Source organism: Eurytemora carolleeae, unplaced genomic scaffold, assembly GCF_000591075.1.
Source record: "Eurytemora carolleeae unplaced genomic scaffold, Eaff_2.0 scaffold208, whole genome shotgun sequence".
Classification (NCBI taxonomy): Eukaryota; Metazoa; Arthropoda; class Copepoda; order Calanoida; family Temoridae; genus Eurytemora; species Eurytemora carolleeae.
In genome coordinates this window covers 19,473-46,686 of record NW_019396170.1, presented here as the reverse complement: position 1 = coordinate 46,686, position 27,214 = coordinate 19,473, and the positions used below count along the sequence as shown (strand labels likewise).

Sequence of the window (27,214 nt, the reverse complement as noted above, 5' to 3'; positions counted from 1 at the left end):
TTCTCCAGTTAAACCATGAAAAGTGTTGGCTCTGAACTATAAATAACGTAAATTCAAGCTAAAGGACCTTCCATGGAAATACTGCATGGCAATGCCCTAAACACAAAGTTACACTGAAAAGCTTTGTAGCTGATAAAGTATAAATTAGACATCCATGTATTTAATGTTAAAAAATGATTATTTTTAACTGAGCTTTGCGACTTGCGCATTTCTACAGCAAGAAAAATATATAGGAATTATCCAAATTCAACACTTTTAACACAGAAAAAATAATTTCAAGGGTACCGTGGTGAATCTGAAGTTCTGAACCATCTATCACAAACATTTTCAGATTGTTTGGCATTCCCTAAGTAAGGTCTTTTAAATTATGAATATATTGCACTTTTTTCTTGCTGACAAATGATATCCTTCTCATAACCTGCCTGAGTTTTCTAATCCAAACTAAATCTTGATTAAGACCTTTATTTCCGAACTATTCCCAGTTTTTTAACTCTATAAATTGATTTTTTCCTGCAGATGTAAACACTGTACACTTAGCTTATAGAACATAACTCAAATTTTTACTGTTATTTTTTAAATAAAGGATTTGATTCTTAGATTTTCTAATTCCTATATCTTTGCATTCAATTTTGTTAAGCGTTAGACATTTCAAACTATAAATTCTGTCAGATCAAATAATCTATGTTTGAAATATCAAAGATATAGATTAGAAAATTTGAGTTTGTGGTAAAGACTCAATTCCATTTAAAGGAATTGAGTACTTGTCATAAACTCTGATTTTCTAATCCTAAAATCTTTGCTATGTTTCAACTATAAATTCAGCTAGATTAAATAGTGTAGTTGGAAATATCAACTGTCTACTCTATCAGGTTGTATTAGAGATTTAGGGATTTTTAAATTTTAATTTGTAGCAAAGACTTGCAATTCCTTTGTACGATAAAAATCATGATATGAATTTTAGACAAAGACAGCCGATTACAACATTCTTACAACTATTCTTCCCATCTCTGCTTGTCCTAGCTGTTGTGGTGATGAAGTTTTTAATTCCTCCAAGTGAGTTTGAAACTTGTCAGTTTAGAGCCAGACATAATCCTAGTTCAGGACCATTACCAATGTTACAATCCTTTCTTTGCAACTTAAAGAACAACTGCGGTAAGATGAAGGATTTTGAGGACAATCCCTCCTACCCTGGTTCAAAGCTTGATGATATTGTGGAACATATTGAACCAATTCTTTACAATGATACTGTTCAAGAATTCAGCATAAAACTACCAGGAACTCTGAGGTTTATAAACAGCACAGCTTTTGCTCTCAATGACACCATCATCATGAACAAGTATGTACCAAATGAGACTCTTGTTAAAGACATATTCTATGACCCAGACTTAATTCGAAGTGTGTTGACAAACTCAACATTTGATAATGAAACTGCTGAAATTTTCCTGGAAGCATCTATCAAAATGGGGATGGTATCTGGAGATTTAGCATCTTTTGGCGTTCCTCTTGAAATTTTACAGTGCTCTAGCTTTTCTATCTCAATGTTTCTCCCAAAAGCCAAACCATCTTTGGTGAAAAGTATGAAGAACGTTTGTCAGCAAAAGGACTTTCTTGAGATGCTTCAAACTCATTTGAACTATAATTATCTGGGGGAATACCTGGACAAAAATATAGATTCAAACCTTTCCTCTTCTGCTGCAATGAATCCTTTGATATCAGCAATTTCGATGATGCAAGAAATCAGTTCAATTTTTACACCTTCAAGAAGGAAAAGACAAGCGGAAGTTTTGCCGGATATGTCAAATGTTCTGAATGATCTATCTCAAATGATTGAAGGTCTAACTGATTTCTATAATGACCCAAATGTTCAATGCCTTCTTAGCAACACTACAATACAACCTGACACTCTTATGGACAAAATCTCTCATTGCAATGCTACACAATTTATAACTCCTGTTTATGAAATCTTGAAATCTAAATTTCCAATTTGGAAGAATGTTTCTAGTCTGTTAAATAGTGATTCTAGCATTGCAAAATATGAGAAACTAAAACAATTTGATCTTGATGTTAATAGATTGATCTATCTAATGAAATCTAATAAAAAAATCGACACTGGTATACTAAGATTCAGTCGGATCCAAAAACGACAGATTGGGGAAATTGAAGAATTGGTTAATGATCTCAACTTGACAATGATTATTGAAAACTTGGAGAACTGGAGGAAAGACGAGTTTAACTCAATGGATTGGATGAACAAGGCTCAGGAACGTATTGAGAACATTATAATGCAATTATCAAATATAGCATCAAGTTTAGAATCTGTTCCTGTCTCTATGATGCAAGATCATCTCTCTGATCCGGAAGTGCTACAATTACTTATTTCCAGCAGTGGACAACTACTCCTGTCATCTGTTACATCTGTAATCAACGAGACTGGATACTTCCTACAAAATACTGATATATGGGAGAATTACACAAGTATTCTTCAACAATTAGGTGAGAAAATATTTAACATTCTGTTGCACAATGTTGTTAATTCTTAAAAATTGAAAATTTTCAAAGATTTTGGAATATTTTCTTGGTATTATTGTGTATATTGCATGTTTTGTTCACCTATTCTGGTTTTAGAACAAAGAAATTTAGTCTTTGCCACAAACTTAAATTTTCTAGTCCCTATAAATTCTCAACCTGAGACTGAATTTAAAGAATTTGAGCTGCAGCTTAAATTCGAGACACTGCTCAAATATGGTTGGTTCCTCTTAAAATTGTATTCAATTTTCAAGATTTAAGCCGGCGCTTAATTGAAACCAGTTTTTGGTGGATTTGAGACGCTGCTCAAATTAATTGAATTCAGGCTCTGATGGTTTAAAACTTTATTATTTCAAACTTATATTACTTGATCCAATTGATAGTTTGAAATATCGAAGGTCTATGACATTGGGTTTCACAGATATAGAGATTAGAAAATCACAGTTCGTGGCAATGACTCAATTCCTATTAAGTTCACTTATTGGTATTATTATGTATGTGTATCTTTTGTCCAGTTTTTCTGGTTTTAGATAAAGCAATTGAATTTTGCCACAAACTGTGAATTATATTAGATCAAATAATTTGTGGCAAAACTCATTTCTTTAAAACAAACTCAAAAAATGTTTATTCTGGTTTTGAATATTCCTTTTATTTGATCTGTGACTAGTTAAACTTTTTGTATTGCTGAATCATTATTAATGCAATTTTCAGAAATTGGTCCCATTATCTTTCTATTCTTTAAATTAACATTTGAACACCATCAGGGTTTTTTTAGTTATAATTTAAAAGACTCTGAAGTTTTAAAACATTAAAGGTCTACAGCAGATTAAAAATCAGAGTTTGGGGCAAAACTCGGTTCCTTCACATGCAATATCAAATGTGGAAGATTTTAATGTTTGATAAGTATTATATTTTGTTTGCAGAAAGTAGTAATCTGTTCATGACACCTAATGATACATTTTTCTACAACATCATTACAAACTGGACATCTGTACAGAACTCTGTTTTTGGAATAAATCTGTCCAATGATGAAAAACAAGATCTGTACTACCAACCTGTATCTTTGGATATTTTACAGCTTGCTGCATTAAAGTTAAGACAAGTATTTAATTATTGCAATGGGACTCTATTGAACAGATATCTCAAACTTAACTCCAACCCTCTCCCAATAGGAATATCAATAGAAAGTATGGCAACCCAACTCTGTTCCTCATCTACAATCCTGCCAACAATACTTCAAAATATCAGGATACAGGACCTTAAAGATCTAGCAACTGTGTCAAATGCACTAAATCCTGAAAACCTAGCATCTGCTGGAAATATGACGTTGGATCAATTTAAAGAAATACAAGAAAATTGGATTGAAATGTCAAAGATCTATGGCAACATTACACAATCCTTTGAAAACTTGCTCGGAAAACTAAACATCCCTGATATAAAAGAAAAGCTTAACATAACTGAAATCACCAGCCATTGCTAGTAATTTTATGTGCGGAGATGATCTGATTCCTGACAAGATAACTTATAAACCGTTACAACCAATATCAAATGAAACCGGTGGCAATTTTCAGTCATTGGATACCCACTGTTCAATACTGTATAAATATATTTCTCAAACCTGGGAGGGTCAAGTAGTTTGGAGGTATCTTTCTCCATTTATACAGGGAACCATTTTCATCACCCCCAAAAATGGCATTGCAGAGGAAATTGTAGCTAAGTCTCTATGGTTCTTTTCTAAAATAGAACAATTTCGCAAAAAAGTAAATAATATAGGAGATAACTACCAATATTTAAACTACATTGAAGGTTATGAAGAACAAGCCAAAATTCTTTCAACTTTATTTCAATCCAACTTTTATCAGGAGTTTCGGGAATCATTTACTGGTGAAATGCTAAGCCTACCAAATGGAAAATTTTCAAACCTTATGGAACTTTATGAAACTATTAAAGCAAATGAAAACATTTTAAGCATGGTGAACACAATATCTCTTGGACTGAAATGCTTAAATACCAAAAGATTTGATTTTCTGGAAAATGAATCAGACATACTAGCAAAGTCAAGAATACTAGGAGAACAGTTTCTAGCTGGCATTGTTATTTTGCCAAATGATGATGATGTAGTTGTAAAGAGAGACATATCTTCTCAGATTTCAAAACATATCCAGTATAAGATACGTATGGAGGTAGACCATGTGCCAATTACATCCTCATTAAAGGAAAAGTTGTGGGTACCAGGACCTGATGGAGATTTTTATTACAACATGAGATATTTTTGGGGATTTTTACAGATTCAGGATCTTGTTGATAGTGCTCTGATTGAGATTCAGACCAAAACAAAACCTTTGGATCAAGTTTTGATGCAGCAATTTCCATATCCTTGCTTTGTAAGAAACAATTATTTGAGTGGAATATATACAGCTCAGCTACTGCAAGTTGTTTTAATTTTTGCCTTTTCTCTTCTAATAGCTACATTTGTTAGAGAGTTTGTCTGGGAAAGAGAATCAAAGAATGGACAAATCCTTCAGGTGATGGGAATGAAGTCTTTCATAATGTGGACTTCCAACTTCATGGCAATGGGGGTAGTTTTTACTTTCAATGCAATCCTGGTTACTATTCTATTGCATTTTGGAGAAGTTTTGCCCAAAACAAGAATTGAGATAATTTTACTGACAATCATGGCATATTCATTTTCCCTCATGAACTTTACTTACATGTTGTCCATGATCCTGCAAAATTCAACCTCTGGAGCAGTTACAGCCTTCCTTTTTCACATTCTTGCTTTCCTCCCTTTTCTTGTTTTCATCTCTCTTGACGAACAAATCATTTCTGAACTACAATTCCTAATTGGATTCTTCATGAATACTGCGTTTGGTTTTACTCTGATGTACATCACAAGGTATGAACAGCAACAGGTTGGGCTAAGCTGGGAAAAGTTAATGATTTCGCCAATGGATAATGACAACTTTAATTTTTTGTATTATATAATATTTTTGCTTGTGGATGGTGTAATCTATGGACTTATTGGATTTGTGATATCAAAGCTGTCTAACATGGATGGAACATGGAGCTCTAGTAGTTCTGGTAGATCTGTTAAGACAAAAAAAGAATTTGACGCAACACACAGCAATCAAGGGATCACACTGGTTTCTTTGACAAAAGAGTTTCGCTTGGGAAGAAAAAGTAAGCGAATCGCTGTAAACTCTCTTAATCTGCATTTTAATAAAAATGAAATAACTGGTCTTCTTGGACATAATGGGGCAGGTAAAAGTACAACCATGTCTATGTTAACTGGTATCATAAAACCAACCAGTGGGTTCATTTTGGTTGATGGAACAAGTTTCAATGATCAGTGGGATAAATACATAAAAATGGTTGGATTTTGCCCACAGCAAGGTATTTTATATGAAAATCTAAATACAGAAGAACACATAAGACTTTATTCAAAGCTTAAGTCTAGTGCTCACTCAAATGTTGAAAAAAATGTGCAAACCTTACTGATGAAAATGAGACTTGAAGAAAAAAATAATACTCTTTGCAAGCATCTCTCTGAAGGATTAAGACGAAGACTGGCAATTGCTATGGCTTTTGCTGGGGACTCCACTATTGTAATCCTGGATGAACCAACTTCTGGAGTAGATTCATCTGCTAGACGCTGTATTTGGGACTTCATTACAGAGTGCAAAGAGGGTAAGACAATCATAATTACCACACATCAAATGGATGAAGCAGAAATTTTGTGTGACAACATTGCAATAATACACAAAGGTCAGCTTTTGAGTTCAGGACCTACACTGGAGTTACAACAACAGTATGGGAAGGGCTTACAATTGAACATAAGTCAAGGAATAAAATCTAATCCCCCAACAGAAGTTACATCTGTTAGTTCCTCACGAATGTCAATGAGCTCGCTAAGGTCCCATTCGGATCAAATTGATGCACATATAAGCAGGATTGTACCAAGAGCTGAGAAAATAACTCATTCAGCTCAAAAGAGATCATATACCTTGCCAGTAGATGAAGGTAAAGATTACTCCAAATATCATGAACTCTTTGCAGTATTGGAAAACGAGAAGAAAGAACTTGAAATAAGTACTTTCTCCATTGCATCTCCAAACCTTGAAGACATTTTTCTCTCAATGACTTCAGAGGCAAATTTTGTTATGAAAGAAAATATCAAATCAAAACAAAAGTTTTGGCAAAGACATACACAAGTTGGGAACAAGCTTGACACCCAGTCACTTTCGGACACAGAGTCAAATTTTGAAACTTCAATGCTCATCCACAGCAAAAGAGAAATCAGTGTTATGAATGCTTTCACTGCTTTATTGTATAAGCGGTACAAAAGAATGGTAAGGGATAGAAAAATGATGGTGACATCCTTTTTGCTACCTTCAATCCTGCTCATTTTTGCAATGATTTTAGGCAAAATACGCCCTGAAACCTCATCTCCTGCCTTACTAATGACTCCATCCATTTATGGTCCGGAATCATACACTTTTCTATCAATACCAGAACATAACTTGGTTTCAGATGCTTTGAAAAACCCCCCTGGAATAGGAACAACTTGCATGCAGGGATTTAAAAGTTCTTCATCATTTACAGAATGTTCTTTTCAAAAGAACATAACAACAACAGAAAAGGTAGATCAGGATTGCTCTTGCTCGAAAGACAATTGGCATTGCAAGTCAAGTTCATCTGGATATCAGCTTAGTAAACAGAAAATGAACAGTTCGGACATATTAGTTTATTTGTCAGAAACTGTTCATCCCAACAAGTGGATTTTAGACACACATTACCAATATGTGGAAAAGCAGTATGGTGGCTGGAGATTATCTAAAAATAGAAGTATTGTTTACTATAACAATAAAGGATTCCACTCTTCCGCTTCGTACTTAAATTCTCTCAATAATGCCAGACTCAGAGCTGGCCTAAAATCTGACCAGAACCCCAAAGACTATGGAATCACTGTTTACAATCACCCATTCAGAAGTACCCAAGGGCAAATTCTGGGACAATCAATACTACAGCATGTTAGCGATTATACTCTTGCCCTTTTCTTACTTACTGTAGTTTCATTTGTGCCTGTCAGCAGTATTATATACCTTATCCAAGAAAGGACAACAGAAGAAAAGCTAGTTCTAAGAACCTTTGGTGTTGGACCGATCATGTATTGGACAGTAAATCTAGTTTGGGACTCAATGATTGCAATAGTCTTTCTTTTGGTTTCAGCCGCAACAATTAAAATATTTGGGATAAAATCATTCTCAGCAGATCTGAACTTTGTTGCAACTCTACTTTTATTCTTTCTGTTTTGTTTGTCGATTAATACGATGATATATTTGATTGAGAAAGCTTTTACTGAACCAGGTGTTGGTCAGGTTCTTGTCTTTACTGGTTCCCTTCTCACTGGTGTTTTAACATTGATTCTAATGCTGCTAATGCAAATGTACTGGTGGATAAAACCTTTGGCGGATGCAAGAAAGTTATTGAAAACATTGTTTTTAATACTTCCTCCATATGCATTAGGTAAAAAATCAAACAGTAATAAAATCTAAACATTGAAAACAACTAACTTTTTTAATTTTCAGGCGGAGGACTGCTGGATTTGATAACTAATCAAATCTCAATGGACCTTTATCAGCAATTTGAAAAAGAAAAGTTCAGATCATCTTTTGATCCCTTTGAATGGAATATTATTGGAAAAAACTTGAGTTTTTTAGGAGTAGAAATCATGATCTTCTTTTTATTAAACTTAATTTATGAACTTATGAAAGATTCTGACTTTAACATCAATGCATCAACTCAAGATGTTTTAACTTTGAAAAATGTCTCAAAGACTTATTCAACGTGCACAACTGAATTTGAAGCAGTTAAAAACTTAAATTTGACAGTTGGGCCTAAAGAGTGCATTGGACTAATTGGACTGAATGGAGCAGGAAAAAGCACAACATTTAAAATGATAACAGGGCAAGTGGACTGCACCTGTGGAAGCATTGATTTTGGGTGCAATCGCATTGGCTACTGTCCTCAAAATAATAGCATTGATGAAAACATAACTGTAGAAGATCATATATGGATTTACTCCAGAATAGCTGGCTACAACAGAAACGAGGCAATTACAGTTACAGCCGAACTGATAAAAGAGTTTTGCTTGGAGCCATACTTGAAAGTTGCTTGCGGACATTTGAGCGGTGGAAATAAGCGAAAAGTTTGCACAGCCACTGCTTTACTGGGTAGGCCTGATCTAATACTCATGGATGAACCAACCAGTGGTATGGATCCTGGAAGCAGGAGATTGGTTTGGAGGAACATTGAAAATGCTGTAAAAAAAGGTATTTTATCAATCTTTTTTATTACAAACCAGCTGAAGTACACTTTTAAAAAAATTGAATTTTGAAAAAAAAAATATTTAGATTTTTTTGCCTATGTTACCCCTAGGGTACCGATGGGTTCTTACTATTGACATCTCACAGCCTAATGGAATGTGACACGCTGTGTGATCAGATCTCTATAATGGTTAAAAGTGAAGTAGTATGTTCTGGGTCTCCAGGTATGCTCAAAGAGAAGTATGGAAAAGGGTACAGGATCAATTTAAAAGCGGGAACAGATTCATCATTAGGGGATATTAGACTGTATATGCAAGCTAACATTCCAGAAGCAAAGTTTATTGAAACCAAGCAAAACTGGATCCGCTACAACATACAAGCTAAAATCTCATATCTGCTCGGTCTCTTGGGTGTGGCTAAGTCTTTGAAAATTGTTGACGGATTCACAATTGATGTTACCTCATTGGAAGATATATTCCTACAGATCACGAATGCTGTCCAAAATGCTGAACATCTAAAAGAAAGCAAATTCCTAAATATAGAAGAAAATTTGTCTGGCTATGACGCTACAATAGAAAATGAAGAAGGATCTTTAGACAACATTCCTAAAGCTGCAGAATACCAACCTCCTGCTTTACAAGAATAAAAATGTTTAAATTATAAAATCTGCACCAACACCAGCACCAGCACCAGCACAATCACATTGTATTTAAAGATTTACTAATAAATATTACTGTTGACACACATAACATTATAGAAATTAATATTATAATCAGAATAAATAATTCCACCATATTCAGCAAACTAATGGATGGTAATAAAGAGTAATGTGTAAAACTGTCATTTAACTTATCCACATTTCGATTAGTTTTTCTTCAATTATCAGATAACAAGTCTCCTTTACAAATTTCATTTAAATGGGTTTAAAGGAAAGCATAATCATATACAGAGTGGCATTTGGTATTTACAATATAGAAGCTTCGTCTGATCAAGAATCACTGAGATATCCATGTTTTTTCTATTAGGCTTATTTTCAATTATTGTTATAAAGCGGGAAATGTTTAGAAATAAACATTTTTCAAAACGAAAAACAACATTTTTTTCACATCATTGAATAAAAAACTGGAATTTTCCGTTTAAATTCCAGATCTGTATTCCTCACAATATTTTTTGTAAACTTATTAAACACTTTTTTAGTTAAAAATATACGAAAGACTTCTACGGTTAATGAAAAAGAAAATGCAAATCTAAAATGAATAAAATTGGTTTTATGAATTAGTTTTAGTTTTCATTCGAAAATTTTTTATTTTTAAATCTTTGTCTTTGAAGATGATTCGTGGACAAAATTATGTTTTCAAAGTTTTTTTTTTTAATAAAAATAGTTTTAAGAATGAATTTTAGAGGGGCGTAGGCGTGAGTTTATATGACAAAGAGGGGAACGACAAATTTACAACAGTACCTTTTTAACCTTTCATTTTTTCATCCAGTGTAGAGAACTCCGTCTGTAAATCTCTGAAATGCTGTTCAAATTGACGTAAAACTGGGGTGAACGCAAGCGAACAGTGTAAACGCAACTCAGCTGACGTTTCATGAATTCATTGAAAGTCCAGAATTTTATCTCCAACACGGTTTTCAAGCATTCGAATGGACTTGTTTATTTTTTACGACTTCTAGAAAGTAAATATTAATAATTCTTGAATATAAAAATTCTTGCAAATAAAGTTTTCATTATATAGGGGTTAACAAGTTCTGTTGTGAATTGGACAAGTCACTGTACAAAGGGAGGGTCACTTGAAATTACGCCAACAGTGCCTTCAAGATCTAATGTGTTAATTACTGCTAATGTGGACGACACGTCTTGTTAAATAAATTAGTTATTTCTTTATACTATTGATAAATGCCTACTTCACACAACGGATACGTACATTAACAGTCCGGACATATTGTTTTTTCTTTTATATTAAATATTTCAGCGGGTTAGGAGGGGGGAGGGGGGGGGACGGTGACAAATTATCCGGTGTAATAAATATTCTTTGGATTTATTGAATTTTCTACACAGCACAAAAACTGAGACGATATATGTTCCAGGAAAAATGATAAAATGAACTCTGTTAAACTGAAAAGAGAGAAATGAAAATTCCAAGATAAAGAAAAAGTTTATGAAAATTTAGGGATTAAAATAGCAAAAAAGAACGAAACATAAATTCGTTTCTGAATAAACTTAACCACAAATGAGCCAACTTTGTAGAATTGATTAAGATTTTGTTACAAAAAAAGATAATTTTTTTAAGCTCTATCTTTCTAATTTCAGATGAAATGTGCAAAGTATAAAATCTATTTCATACTTTTATTTTTGATCATTAACATTATTAAATCCAAGAAATTGTTGAAAACAAAACGACAAAAAATCAATTTTTATCCATTATGACAATAAATCTACAATTATGTTTTATTTGGACTTAAAATGTTTAAAGTAGATTGAGTCTAAACATTAAAAAAAAAAAGAATTGCCAAGAAGTTCCTCGGGAGCGGAGGCTGTTTTTTTTCCTATACGGCTTAGAAAGGAACTATGTTCTTGCCACAAACTCAATTAATTTATATCTTTGCAACCTGATGGCGTAAACCTTCGATATTTCAAACTTAGATTATTTGATCTAACAAAAGTCATGGTTTGAAATATTAAAGGTCTACAACATTGCGTCGCGAAGATACAGGAATTACACATAAGGCAATAACTGAGTTCCTTTAATATCCGGATGTTTGCGGAATTTGTGTCTCTAGACTCTTAACTAATAGTTTGGTCAAAATTTAACATAAGTTTACCAACAAATATCTTTTTATTTAAACAAAAAACATTTTCCCTAAAAACTTTAGAAGGAAAAAGAGTGAGAAAGAAGGAGAAAGAAGGAGAAAGAAGGAGAAAGAAGGAGAAAGAAGAAGAAAGATAGAGAGAAAGATGGAGAAAGAAGGAAAAAGAAGAAGAAAGAGAGAGAGAGAGAAAGAAGGCGAAAGAAGGAGAAAAAAGAAAAAGGAGAAGGAGAAGAGAGAGAAAAAAGGAGAAAGAAGGAAAAAGAAGAAGAAAGAGAGAGAGAAAGACAGAGAGAAAGAAGGCGAAAGAATGAAAAAGAAAAGGAAAGAGAGAGAGAAAGAAGGAGAAAGAAGGAAAAAGAAGAAGAAAGTGAGAGAGAAAAGAGCGGAAGAAGGAGAAAAAAGAAAAAAAGAGAGAGAGAAGAGAGAGAAAAAAGGAGAAAGAAGGAAAAAGAAAAAGAAAGAGAAAGTGAAAGAAGGGGAAATAAGGAAAAATAAGAAGAAAGAGAGAGAGAAAAAAGCGGAAGAAGGAGAAAAAAGGAGAAAGAAGGAAAAAGAAGAAGAAAAAGAGAGAGAGAAAGAAGGAGAAAGAAGGAAAAAGAAGAAGAAAGACAGAGAGAGAAAGAAGGAGAAATAAGGAGAAAAAAGAAGAGAGAAAGAGAGATAAAGAAGGAGAAAGAAGAAGAAAAAAGAAGAAAGAAAGAGAGATAAAGAAGGAGAAAGAAAGAGTTGAAAAGTGAAGATGAAAATAACAGCTAATTCTATATTAAAAGGTTAAACAAACTTGTATCCTGATGCAAACACTTTTTCGATCAACCCCTAGTTTTCGATCAACCCCTAGTTTTCGATCAAGTAGTTTTTGATGAACTGTGATATTCTTGCGAAAGAAAAAAGTGTCTTATATTGCTATAGGGTTCTAAACAGAATAGTACACGTACATGGTTATAATGTATTTTGAATAAAAAATCTAATAAAAAGATGGAGGTTTGACGTATTGATGAATAGTCAAGCATGCTCAACAAGAACTCATGGAAATCTGCCAGAAGGGAGCGTAGGAGGGGGTAGCCGGTAGGGGAGAAGGGGCAGAGGGAGTAGAGAGAATAAAAGAGATTGAATGCAGAAAAACATTACTAAACAAAATTCAAAAATGTTAAATAAATGCCTAACCCCCTCCTACCCACTCTAAACCCCTCCTATCCCCTACTATCGCCCTCATCCTACTTTATTTTGGTTCCCCTGAGAACTTACAAAGGATCTAATTGGTTTATGAAGTTGGTGAAACTAATTTTTAACTTTTCCACACAACAACCATATATCCTGTTTCTATTGCATCGTTATGCAAATAAATATATGCAATAGAAATACATATCTTTTTAACTCAAGGATATTATAGGGTTCCGCACCTTTTTTCCTTGAAATAATCGTAGCTTTTACATTTTACAGGCGTTTCTGCAGATACAATAGGGAAAAGTCAGTCATCCTTGACCTGTCAAAGGTTTGAAGGGTACCATTGTAAATCCTATCTGTCAAAGGTTTAGAGGATACAGTTGTGAATCCTTGATCTGTCAAAGGTTTGAAGGGTACCTTTGTGAATCCTTGATCTGTCACAGGTTTAAAGGGAACCATTGTGAATCCTTGATTTGTCAAAGGTTTAAAGGGAACCATTGTGAATACTTGATCTGTCAAAGGTTTAAAGGGAACCATTGTGAATCCTTGATTAGTCCAAGGTTTAAAGAGTACCATTGTGAATCCTTGATCTGTCAAAGGTTTAAAGGAAACCATTGTGAATCCTTCATCTGTCAAAGGGTTGAAGGTTACCATTGTGAATCCTTGATCTGTCAAAGGTTTAAAGAGTACCATTGTGAATCCTTGATTAGTCCAAGGTTTAAAGAGTACTATTGTGAATCCTTGATCTGTCAAAGGTTTGATGGGAACCATTGTGAATCCTTGATTAGTCCAAGGTTTAAAGAGTACCATTGTGAATCCTTCATCTGTCAAAGGTTTGAAGAGTACTATTGTGAATCCTTGATCTGTCAAAGGTTTGATGGGTACCGTTGTGAATCCTTGATCTGTCAAAGGTTTAAAGAGTACCGTTGTGAATCCTTGATCTGTCAAAGGTTTAAAGGGAACCGTTGTGAATCCTTGATCTGTCAAAGGTTTAAAGAGTACCATTGTGAATCCTTGATCTGTCAAAGGTTTAAAGAGTACCATTGTGAATCCTTGATCTGCCAAAGGTTTAAAGGGTACCATTGTGAATCCTTGATTTTTCAAAGGTTTGAAGGGTACCGTTGTGAATCTGGGTTGCCCCATCTTTAAATGAAAGGTCACGTGAAATTATAAAAATGTCGTTTTGACATTTAATGAATGCAAACATGGACTTATAAAGATTGAACCGAGAGTGCGAAAATTCGTTTTTTTGCAAAATTTCTTTAGAAGGAATGGTCCGCAGAAGAAACGTTCTCTATATTTATTTAATAACTGTAACGAAAAATGTAACAAAAATTCTAATTTTAACTAACTTGTTGTTTAGGAAGAGGTTGCGAAATAAAGTCACATCAGTTCCTGAAATGTTTGATTGTTCACAAACGTTTTCGGTAGATTTGCTGGAATTTTCATGAAAAGACGAAATTTAAAGAATCTCAAATAAGGTATTCAATATAATGATGATTAAGAAAGAATTGATTCTATACCATTGATTTCTTCATAAAGGAATTGAGTCTTTGCCACAAACTCTGATTTTCTGATCCCAATATCCTTGCAACCCAATGTCGTAGACCCTTAATATTTCAAACTATGAATTATGTTAGACCATGAATAATCTAAGTTTGAAATTTCATAAGGTTGCAAAGATATAGAGATTAGAAAATTTGAGCTTGTGGCAAAAACTCAATTCCTTTCTATGGAGAAATATGTTTCTAATAAACAAATTAGTTAACAATAAGTTTTACAACATACTTGTCCGTATTATTAAATTGTTGTTAAAAAACTTTCTTCTGCTGACCATCCCTTTTGGTAAAAATTTTCAAACAAATTTGCTTTTTAGAAATTACGCACAGTAAAAACGACTCAAAATTTGTTTCTCTCGGTTCAAATAGGTCACCTAGCCGGTCTCTTCCGTAAAAAAATTAAAAGTTTATAAAGATTCAATATATTTTTCAGTTTAATCCAGGTTTAGTATTTAGTCGAAATTTTTTATTTTATATTGTAATTTTATAAAACATTTCTTCATTTTTTTTAATATAGTATGCATGAAACATTTCAAGTGTATTGTTGTCAAAAGGCGTTGAAAATATTGGAAAATATTGTGTTTGTTAAAATTATATATTTTTCTTTTTTTCCAGGCCTGTAGATGAAACTTGTCAAATCGGCAAAAATATTAGAAAATCTTTAAAAAGATATAAAATAGATCTATCAATAGCTTGGACCGTGAGGTCAGTAACTTCAAAATAAACTTCGTTTTATTTCTCCGTCATAAAATTATATATAATTAACCCATTCTGGGTCTTTAACTAGCAATAACAATATTGCCTCAGTATTCAATGAAAAGTTGATTGAGTGGTTTATAAATAAATATATAAATAGAAATATTGGTTATATAAAAGTAAAGTGTTGATGACGTATTTATCCTTAGCTGTTCCAATATACAATATTTTATACAAAGCAACAAACTAAAGTACGAATAAAATATTTTTTTTTTATACGAATAGAAATAAAAAAAAACGTATCTTAAGCCTCTTAAGAATAATGTGTTCGCTGTTTTGACAACATAGCAGGTTTAGGTTGTTTTACACATGTTGGATGGATTCTAAATTTCACAGCGTTGTATACTAAACAGGTTGTTGAGTATTTTACCATCCCACTTTACTTTGGACTATAGCTTGGAAACCCAGCTTTGTCTTGAAAATATATATTCCCAATAGAAGTCAAACCAATCAACTTAGAATTTTTAAACCAAGCTAAGAACATTCCCGTGGTTCTACAGAGTTCCCAATCAAAATTTGAGGAAAATTGGTTAAAGGGTTCCCGAGTTATGATCGGACATACCAACAAACAAACAAACAGACAAACATAGATTACTAACATAGATTACTACTATATGCTGTCACACAGGTTTAAGGCTGGTCACGTCAAACTGAAGTGTTCTTATTCTGTATAGTTTCCAGTGTTTTTTTCTATTTCACTATATACTTGAGCCCATTTATTTTATTAACAATCTTTTCTATTTAACGTAAGTTTTGTTTTCCTAAGAAAGTACACATAAGTATTGTTTGTTTTGTTTTTAATTATAACATGTTTGTACAAAGCACCTCAAGTTGTTTAACGGTTTTTTTCAATTAATCAATTGGCCAAAATTTAGGGGGTCGTCTTCTGCTATGTTCTTGGACAGATTTCATTGCCACAGACTATGTGAATGCTTTTTGCATTTTTCATAAGAAATCAGATTTTTCTTTGCAATAATATATTTTCAAATAAAACAATGTACAGGCATATTTGGCTTGTTTGATAGGAGGGTGTTTGTATGTCAAAAACGGAGACACATAATACTGCACTGCCATTAGTGGGAGTTAATTCTGGTCACGTGATACGGGCGTATCAATTATATCTATTAAAAATAGCAATTATTACATTCGAATAATAATAGTAGCAAACCTGAGTTTTTCAGGCTCCTCAAGGATATCGCCGTTTTAAGAATATAATCTGAATATAATCTGCTTAAAACATAGTTTTATATAATTTTCTCGATACAAGAATATCAGATAGAACTCTTATAGGTCTCGTTCAACTCCTGAAATGCTAAGGTTTAATTTTCCTTTCATTTTCCTTTACAGTCCCTTCAAACAATGGAGAGCTTAATTTTACTCATAAGAATGAGAAAAGAAAACTTATTAGGTTACATTTTAGAAAATTTTACACATTTTTGTTCCTCGCAATTTGATCTTCAATAAAAAGAGTTATATTTATAAACAAACTAGCTTGGGAAACCAGCGTTGGCAAGGTTACTAAAAGTTACTCCCGCCGTTTACCCGCACTTGAACGATTTTACCAAGAAACTAAATTTTTGCTATTAAAGTCGACCCACTCAACTTAGATTCTTAAACCAAGCTGAGAATAATAATTTGAGGCAAATCAGTCCAGGGGTTCCTGAGTTATGATCGGACAAACAAACGAACAAACAGACAAACACAGATTACAACTTTATAAATAATAGATAAGATTTTAATCTTACGTGGTATTTACTTTAATATAGCGTCAAGCACGTATGTAAAACAATCTTGTTGTATTTCACATACTAGAAATACTAGAAAACTACGCTTTTGATTTAGGATGACATCATAATAATAAATTTTTAGTTATTTGTTTAAGTTTTTTATAAGAATTTTTGGATTTGAAGCTACTAAGAACTAACAAGTATATGTCGCTGCTTGTCATTTAAAAATTAGGTTTTACGGATATTCATAATATTCGCAACGTTTTGTGGTATTTAAATTCGATTTTCAGCAATATTGTCACTTTTTAAAAAATCCTCTAAACTCTTAATAGATCGATATTCATGGCATTTGCAAATATCCACACAATGTTTATTGATTAATGTAAGTTTAAAATCTAGATAAAATTGTGCATGACAAATTTACTTATGACTTATCTTACTATAACTCCTGCAGACACGATCATTTACAGTCGAAACCTTTAATCAATGGATCGGGCTCAAGTTTTTTGTGGTACTTGGCGTACCGTAGAAGTGTTCTCATAAAGCAACATTTTGTCGTTTAGGAAACTTACAAAAAAACGATCTGGCCGATTTTTTTTGTGGGACCTCAGGGATGTGGATGATCATGAGTTACAAGTATTTGTCACCAAACAAATTTAACTTTTGTAAAATTTAGAAAATCCACGAACAATAAGATAATAAATCCACGAAATACTTTTGTTATTGTTTTATCGAAGAGAAAATGCTGAAAGATCAATTAAAGGGACAGTAAAGGAAAAATGAAAGGGGGTATAGGCTGAAAGCTAATCACTTTAGCTCTTGATCTCGACCCATGAAAGTCATATCTTTATATCAGTTTCTCGAGACAGGAACATCAGATAAAACTTTCATGGGTCGCGATCAAGAGCTAAAGTGATTAGCTTTCAGCCTATACCCCCTTTCATTTTTCCTTTACTGTCCCTTTAAGAGTTTAAATAGAAGATGGACGCGAAGCGCCCTGATAGCCTAGTATTTTATATGACATTAAAAAGTTTAAAATAAAATGAAATTAATTTACGAGTTGTAATATAATGCAATCATAAATCAGAATTATTAATGTATAATTACGAAGTTTCCCTCCCAGTGTATACCCCCTCCCCCACTTCCGTTTCCCCCTTCTCCTCCGTACGCGAACATGTCCTATCCTGAAAGTTCTTCCCTCCCCATTCGCTCAGCGATTTCCAATTGTTCTCTTTTCCTTCCCAAACTACCTTCCTTCTTTTCCTTATCCACCTTCCCTACCCCTTCGTAGCCTCTCTTCCACCCCATTCCCTCATATTTCCTTTCCCCTTCCCTCCCACTTTTCCTCACCCACCTTTCCTCTCCCCATTTCCTCCCTTTTTTCCTCACCATCATCCCTCCCCATTCCCTCCCTCCCTTTCTCACCATCATCCCTCCCTCTTTTCCTCACCATCATTCTTCACAATTCCCTCCCCCTTTAAATGAGATTTATTCCTTCCCATTCCCTCCGTCTTTTCCTCACCTTCCCTCCCCATTCCATCCCTCTTTTTCTCATCACCTTCCCTCCCCATGCCCTCCCTCTTTTCCTCACTTTTTCCCCACAACTTTCTCATCCATCTTCCCTCCCATTCCCTCCCTCTTTACTATAAGATCAGTTTTATTAAGTCTGCTGCAATAAAAAAAAAAACTCTTTAATATTTTAATTTAGATTGCCCGTGAAAAAGAGAAAAAAGAAAAAAATTGAGAAAAAAAAACAATTCGAATTTTTATGTCACCCCCAGGCTACCCATGAGTGTTCACAAAAAAAATTCAGCCCATTCGGTCCAGCCGTTTGGGCGACTATAGGGAACATACGAATGTCTTGTTTTATTATATAAATTAGTTGGTTTTCCTTTCCATTAAAAAAAACTTAGACAGAACAAATCAACCATGGCTGAACGTTGTATTTACTTGAATTTAAACAATAAATGATGAGAAAGTTTACTTTTATTTAATTAAACCCTCATAAGAAATTCAATGTTTTAAATAAAAATATGTTTTAAGGATATCTTAGTATCGATTAGAAAGCTATGAAAAAATCTAACAGTTGGGTAATAATTTTCAGATTAAAAAGTGTTTATTTCGAAAAAACCAGTTTTCAGGCCAACTATGATTAAATAAGAAAAAACCAGTTTTCAGGCCAACTATGATTAAATAAGAAAAAACCAGTTTTCAGGCTAACTATGATTAAATAAGAAAAAACCAGTTTTCAGGCCAACTATGATTAAATAAGAAAAAACCAGTTTTCAGGCCAACTATGATTAAATAAGAAAAAACCAGTTTTCAGGCCAACTATGATTGAATAAGAAAAAACCAGTTTTCAGGCCAACTATGATTGAATAAGAAAAAACCAGTTTTCAGGCCAACTATGATTAAATAAGAAAAAACCAGTTTTCAGGCCAACTATGATTAAATAAGAAAAAACCAGTTTTCAGGCCAACTATGATTGAATAAGAAAAAGGTTTGTCAAAGTATTATGTAGATCCGACTGTTGGACAATACAAGGCAAATCAACCTCACTTTTTTGTATTCTTACATCACTATAAACGCCGGTCATATCAAGTACCGGGCCAACTTTTTTGTAGCTATAGATCAAATTTACTCCTGTATGCCGAGTCCATGAGCGCGCGATCCAATCAGGGTTCAGTCATGTGCTTGATGTTTATTCTGAACCAATAGAAATAGTTTGGCGGTAACATCTATCTTTCTATCAATCTCATTATCCAATCAGAGTTATGAATCCTTTAATCGGCGCTAAGAGTAAATGGAAATATTTACTTATACTGAAACTATAGTGAATTGTACAGTACTCCTACATAAACAATATACAAGGCAAGCGGGGCAGTACAATAAATGAACAAGCCCAGTCGAGTCTGGTGAAATTTACATGATGTCTTTGTAATATCTAAGGTCTATAACCTGAGATCTGAGATTGTGGCAAAGCTCAATTTCTTATTCCTTTATATTAAAGTTTGATTGCAGGTTGCTTTTTAACTTCTATAAATTGGTCTGACTTGAATATATCTTGGACCCTCAACCCCTTTTCAAACATTAATAAAACAATTTTTAACTAAATTTGAAAAACATCAAATATGTTTTTATACAGAGAAAAAAGTTTTGATTAGATTAATTTTGATTAAGTTAGACGGGAGCTAAAAGCAATGTGACATATTTAACACTAAACCCTTAGTTATAATTAGCAGGGTAGGGGCAAGGTGGAAGGAGCAGGAGGACTAAAAAGGAAGTTAAAAGGAAGTAAAAAAGAAATATAGGAGTATGGTAAGGAATTTTATGAAACTATTGTGTACTTTATCATTCTTCCTCACTTCATCGTGAATTTCATTATAAACGTGCAATAAAGTAATCATCGTGCTGGAAAGTTAAATTAGCTGTACATTACAGGGGACATTAGTTCCAAAACTAAAACTTGGCCCATTTCTAACACTGAGTGTTAGAAATGGGCCAAATCCAAAGGAATAAATGAGGAGTAAGGGCATTATAAGAAAATGGAAAGGAATAAAAGATGAATAAGGGGAATATAAGAGAATGGAAATGAATAAATGAGGAATAAGGACAATATAAGAGAATGGAATGGAGTAAAAGATGAATAAGGGCAATATAAGAGAATGGAATGGAGTAAATGAGGATGGGCATTATAAAAGAACGGAAAGGAATAAATGAGGAATAAGGACAATATAAGAGAATGGAAAGGAATAAATGAGGAATAAGGACAATATAAGAGAATGGAATGGAGTAAATAAGGAGTAAGGGCAATATAAGAGAATGGAATGGAGTAAATTAGGAGTAAGGGCAATATAAAAGAACGGAAAGGAATAAAAGATTAATAAGGGGAATATAAGAGAATGGAAAGGAATAAATGAGGAGTAAGGGGAATATAAGAGAATAGAGAGGAATAAAAGATGAATAATGCCAATATAAAAAAATGGAAATAAATAAATGAGGAATAAGGACAATGTAAGAGAATGGAAAGGAGTAAATGAGGAGTAAGGGCAATATAAGAGAATGAAAAGGAATAAAAGATGAAAAAGGGGAATATAAGAGTATGGAAAGGAATAAATGAGGAGTAAGGACAATATAAGAGAATGGAAAGGAATAAATGAGGAATAAGGACAATATAAGAGAATGGAATGGAGTAAATAAGGAGTAAGGGCAATATAAGAGAATGGAATGGAGTAAATGAGGAGTAAGGGCAATATAAAAGAACGGAAAGGAATAAAAGTTGAATAAGGGCAATATAAGAGTTTGGAAAGGAATAAAAGATGAATATGGGCAATATAAGAGAATGGAATGGAGTAAATAAGGAGTAAGGGCAATATAAGAGAATGGAAAGGAACAAATGCGGAATAAGGACAATATAAGAGAATGGAAAGGAATAAATGAGGAATAAGGGGAATATAAGAGAATGAAAAGGAATAAATGAGGAATAAGGGGAATATAAGAGAATGGAAAGGAATAAATGAGGAATAAGGGAAATATATAAGAGAATGGAAAGGAATAAATGAGGAATAAGGGCAATATAAGAGAATGGAAAGGAATGAAGGAAGACATAGATTATAAATAAAAATAATGTTTTAAATACTAGATTTATATTTAATAATTGATCATTAAACTAGATTCAAGTCTTGAAGATAACAAATAATTCCGACCAAAAGTGTAAAACATATTAATTTAGGGAATCAATTAACGTAAAGTAATTAATTATTTAACAGGTTGAAAACATGTTATTGAAACCAAACAAAAGCTAAACAAATATTAATAGCTTAGAAAATAAATGAATTTAATAAATGGTGGTTGGCTAAAGAAAAGTATGCATCTACCAGGGTTGTGAACAAAGGATAAGACTAAAATAACGACATAAAACTCTATAAATCTTTCGTCTTCTGCTTTGAACATTGTTCTTAAATTGTAAACCACTGAAAGAAACAAGTTTAAAGTTGCAGTGAACGAAGAATAAGATTTAGTATATTCAGGACAGTCGTCTCATCTTTTTTGGGTAACCTTGTAGATGAATAGATATCCCATGACATTAACATTGTACAATGGGAAAATGTGACGGGGGTGGAAGGTTTGAAAGGTTTATACAATGTTAATCATATTGCCACTGTTAAAAACTAGATACTACTAAACTTAAAGATAATGTTTTTTATAATTTTAAAGGACTTTTAAGCCTGAAAACTAAACTTTTTTTACTGACCCGCTCAATTAAAGCTTGAAACCAAGCTAAGAACATTCCCGTGGTTCTACCGAGTTCCCCAATGATATTGTGAGGCCCATCGGTCAAGAAGTTATGATATATATATAAAGAATTATGTTATGCTAGCGGGGAAACCCAGTTTTAACTGGAAAATGTACTTTCTCCGAAAACTGAACTTAGAATGTTTAAACCCAGACCGAAATATATTTTCAATAAATGTGGAACTAACATCTACTTTTTTACTCTACAGAGGTTTGGTCCATCACCATCACCAAATTTTAAATGTTTAAACCCAGTTAGGAACCTTCCTAAGGTTCTTCCGAGTTCCCCTATCAAAATTTGAGGCAAATCGGTCATACGGTTTCTGAGTTATGATCGGACATACAAACAAACAAAGAAATAAAGACTTCAATGGACATTAACCACAATGGATGAGACTTCAAAGACGACTGTACTGAATTTATACTGTCTGATTTCTTATATTTAAAAATAATTCTCTTTAACTGTAAACTTAGTTCTTGCTTTACCCAATCAGGAAAAAGGTCACCAAAAGCCTATATTTAAGGCAGAAGTTTTAATTTAACCTTGGAATCATCATATGTCAGGTCGTCTTTAAATTCTCATCCTTTGTGGGTAACTCTGTAAATAGATATAGATATTTGTTCAATTTTCAACTTGTATAGACGTTGAAAATGGCAGGACATAAGGGAGATCTTATTTCAACATCCTGTATTCAAATTGAATGCTAACTCGGCACTTGGGGAACCATGGAGGATGGGGATGGGAGGGGATAGTAAGGGAAGGGGGGGGATGGAAGGGGAAATATAGAGGTTCAAATTCTCTAGTTTAGAGTCAAATATTTAACTTTGGAAAGTTTATCCTGAGAGATCTGTCAGAACTTTAGTAAACTTTATTCAGGAGTGCATCCTCATCCTCATCCTCATCCTCATCCTCATCCTCATCCTCATCCTCATCCTCATTTTCTGAATGAAAACAGAGAAGAAAGATGAAAAAGATATAATATTTTATATGCTTGTTGAAATTTCAATTTTCTTACATGTAAAAGTTTGAATCTAATTAGAAGATTTGATATTTCCAAAGTTTTAGCAAAACTTTGTGAACTAACCCCAACTAAACCAATCTATCAGCAATATATCAAAAATATTTTTATCTTGGAAAATTAGCTTAGAATATTGTCTGGGATAAAAGCTCCTTATTTCTGGTTCAATGGTTTTTTTTTTAAATTACAGAAACCGTCCCATTATAAAAACAGGTTTTTAAAATCATCACACAACAACAGAAGTCAATTTTGATTTAAAGGGACTGTAAAGGAAAAATGAAAGGGGTATAGGCTGAAAGCTAATCACTTTAGCTCTTGATCGCGACCCATGAAAGTTTTATCTGATGTTCCTGTCTCGAGAAATTGATATGAAACTGTGTTAAAATTATACGAAAGTTCATATATGTAAAATTTAGAAAATCTTAAACTTAAATCACGTGACCAGAACTATCACCAATGGCAGAGCAGTATACTGGTCACGTGTCTCTGCCTGTATCACGTGACCACTTTACGGCACTGCCATTGGTGGAATTTCTGGTCAAGCAATACGGACTTTTAAATAATATTATGAATTAAATCTATAAAAAATAGAAATAACAAATATAAAATTAGAATTGGAGTAAACCTAAGTTAAAATTAGCTTTCTCTGGGATATCATCGTTTTCAGATTGGTTGCATATTTGCTGAATTTGATCTTTTTAAACCCACTACTTTTATACAAAATTGTATATATATTAATTTTCGTATAAATTTGACAAAGTTGTAAATCAGTTTCTCGAGATAGGAACATCAGATATAACTTTCATGGGTCGCGATCGAGAGCTAAAGTGATTAGCTTTCAGCCTATACCCCTTTTCATTTTTCCTTTACAGTCCCTTTAAGGTTCCCAAAAACTCCAAACCATGCCTTTTTAAAGTACAAAAACATTTTCATATTTCTAAAATATAATCACAGTCTCACATTTTCCATTACTTTCCGAAAAAATTGAAAATTTACAGAAATTACGGAAAAAATGTTTATAAATCAACGGAAGAAATACGTAGTGAGTGGTGACCACTTAGACTCTCAAAGCTGTAAATTATCTTCCCCCTTTTTAAAATTAAAGAACACCAAAAATGTCCATCCCCCAAAATCTAGCAAGTATCACTTCTCTTAATACAAAATACATTAGATTATTTTGGCGCTATCATGCATCTCACATCCTTATACATTAAATCCTTTATATAACCGGCACTATAGTTTCAGAAGAAGTAAATATTTCCATTTACTGATAGCGCCGATTCAAGGATTCATAACGCTGATTGGATAATGAGATAGATAGAACGATAGATGTTACCGCCACACTATTTCTATTGGTTCAGAATAAACAACAAACACATGACTGAACCATGATTGGATCAGGCGCTAATGGACGCAGCATACAGTATATGAGATAGATAGAACGATAGATGTTACCGCCATACTATTTCTATTGGTTCAGAATAAACAACAAACACATGACTGAACCATGATTGGATCAGGCGCTAATGGACGCGGCATACAGTATTGAACCTTGGACCCTTACCGTCTTACGCATTTGAAAAACAAATTTAAGAATCCCTTTAAAAGCGGAAAAAGTTTGAAATTCGACAACATTCCCTTTTTAGATCATAAAAGAATTTATTCCCATCTAATCTCTGTCAGCTATTTGCCCTGAGTCCAGGGGGTTTATATACTAACTCCCCTGTAAAACAGATTATACAGAATTGCAAGTTTGCAGAATGGTTTTATTTTGCAATATTTAGCAATATTTTGCAATAGAATAGGGAGACTTTCCTTTCCCAGGGGTCTTTATAAGATTGTTAATTCTGGACGAAGAAAATTACAGTATCTGGCAGGAACACTGGAACATCTATATTACAGTATCTGGCAGGAACACTGGAACATCTATATTTTTAAAGTAGTAATCTCTGTTTGTCTGTCTGTTTATATGTTTGTTCAAAGCTCAGAACTTTTTGACCGATTGTTATCATGGAACTCGATAGAAACACAGGAATGTTCTACATCTTGTCTTAGATGTTTTAAGTTTAAAAAATAGACTTTTATAGATAAACATTATTTTCCAGGGAAAACTGGGTTCCCAATTTATTATTTTGATATGTTGACATATATGTGTAAAATACCATACGCGTCATTTTTCTGAAATACAGAACGACCTATTCTAATTGTATTTTATAGAGAAATGTTTAGTTTCCAAGCAGAGCTGGGTTTCCAATTACTTGCATTATATACCAGTTTTCAGTGGTTTCTTTTATAAACATAAAAGAGAATGTTTTCTTTCTTTTATCTTTGATGTTTTCTTTCTGATCAATATTTTGTAAATCCTAAAGTAATAATGCGGGAAATTTAAACCCGACCAGAATATGGGATAAAAGATGAAGGATGGAAGGTCAAAGGAATGTTTATTGTGTGTTCGGTTGTGTGTTTGTTATTGAAAAGATTATAAATATAAAAGCTTATAATTTCTCTTTTTTGAACTAAAATATTTATTATTTGAAGAGAAATCGTTCTGAATTTTGGACATCTATTCGTCTTAAACTAAATACTAGAGAAGATACATTATGGACTCGGATGAAATACATCCTGAACCCAGAGGAGATAATCCTAAACCCAGAGAAGATACACCCTGAACCCGCAGAGGAGAAGAAACATCCAAACCCCAGAGGATATATATCTTGAACCCATAGGAGATACATGTTGAACCCAAAGAAGATACACCCTGGGCCCAGAGGAGAGACATTCTAATCCTTGAGGAGATACATACTGAACCCAGAGGAGATACATCCTGTCCTTAGATAACAAATTTTTACTCCGGAGAAACTGAAACAAAACCCGATGCATCATGAAAGTTGATCTAAACATGGAGTAAAGAAATCTTGATTATTAAGAACCAAACCATAAATCCGGACAATTAAAAAAATGGAAGGTGATCTGAACCCGGGTAGGAGAGAAGTCCTAAAATGGAAAAGAAATACTGAACCCGGAGAAAAAACCAAACCCTGTTGAAATTTTTCCGGCCTGAACCCTTCAGAAACATTACTAAATAAATCCTGGAAATAAAGAAAATCTGAACCCGAAGAAAGACTTATTATGAACCCTGAGAAAAAGTTAACTAGAACTGAGAAAAAGTAAAAACCAGAGCCCGGAGAAAAACCAACCTGATTCTCTCAGCTCATACAAAGGGTAAACTTGTAATTTGATTAATCAAGTTTAAAGTAAACAATGAACAGGCTGATGTGTATAACCTATAAACATTAATAGAGTACATGCTACAGAAGCCCTTTACTATAGACAATGTTAAAACACAGAGTGTAACAAATCACAATAAATTTAGCTCAAGTTTTAACAATATTTAAAACTAAACCATATTTAGAGCTTTAACTTATTTATTTATTTATATATTTTAATCCTGTCTAGAAAGTTAGGCCTCGAGACATGTTTTCTAGAAAAGATAATAGAATAAATAATAGAAAGAAAATCAAAGTTTTGAAAGAAAATCAAAGTTTAAAGAATTCATAAAAAGAATTCATTCTAACAACATATGTCATATTTCTTCTATCTTTTAATTAAGTATTTTATCAAGAAAAGGATTGAAAAAAATCTAATAGAACATAAATCTAAAAGAGAAAGTTGACAAAATTCGAAGTCTGGGTCTTTACTTAAAGGGACTATAAGTGTTATTTCTTGTGAACTCCCTAATAAAGAGGGGAATCCCCGATTCACAATGTTACCCTTTAAAGGGAGTGACCGGCTATGTAAGGTAGTTGAACTGAGTATGCAGTGTTGCGGAAAACTTTAAGAATACTCAGAATCAAGAATCTACAGAATCAGAATCAGAATCAAGAATCTGCAAAATAAGAATCAGAATCAGCATCAAGATTTTGTTTTCAAACTGTTATATATTTGATAAATATGAATACTTACTTTTTACAAGTGACAGAAAATAAAAATTTACTTTTGAACAGATCACCTGTTAGAGTTGAGTTAGAGGA

At 33.1% G+C, this 27,214-nt stretch overlaps 2 protein-coding genes across 2 annotated transcripts; both read left to right on the top strand.

The window, feature by feature from the left end:
• Nucleotides 1-827: 827 nt before the first annotated feature.
• On the top strand, nt 828-4,032 carry LOC111697086 (uncharacterized). The gene is made up of 2 exons (XM_023466964.1): nt 828-2,493; nt 3,450-4,032. The coding sequence occupies exons 1-2, from the start codon at nt 951-953 to the stop codon at nt 4,004-4,006; spliced, it is 2,100 nt and encodes a 699-aa protein (XP_023322732.1). The 5' UTR covers nt 828-950; the 3' UTR covers nt 4,007-4,032.
• Nucleotides 4,009-9,596, top strand: LOC111697087 (ATP-binding cassette sub-family A member 2). The gene is made up of 3 exons (XM_023466965.1): nt 4,009-8,052; nt 8,115-8,866; nt 8,980-9,596. Exons 1-3 carry the CDS (start codon nt 4,014-4,016, stop codon nt 9,496-9,498), a joined length of 5,310 nt encoding a protein of 1,769 aa, XP_023322733.1. The 5' UTR covers nt 4,009-4,013; the 3' UTR covers nt 9,499-9,596.
• The last annotated feature ends 17,618 nt before the right edge of the window (nt 9,597-27,214 follow it).

Coding starts and splice junctions, on each gene's coding strand:
- LOC111697086 (XM_023466964.1), top strand. CDS start 951: ATGAATTTTAGACAAAGACAGCCGATTACAACATTCTTACAACTATTC. Junction 2,494..3,449: donor AAGTATTCTTCAACAATTAG/GTGAGAAAATAT, acceptor TTTTGTTTGCAG/AAAGTAGTAATCTGTTCATG.
- LOC111697087 (XM_023466965.1), top strand. CDS start 4,014: ATGTGCGGAGATGATCTGATTCCTGACAAGATAACTTATAAACCGTTA. Junction 8,053..8,114: donor ACTTCCTCCATATGCATTAG/GTAAAAAATCAA, acceptor TTTAATTTTCAG/GCGGAGGACTGCTGGATTTG. Junction 8,867..8,979: donor CTGTAAAAAAAGGTATTTTA/TCAATCTTTTTT, acceptor ACCGATGGGTTC/TTACTATTGACATCTCACAG.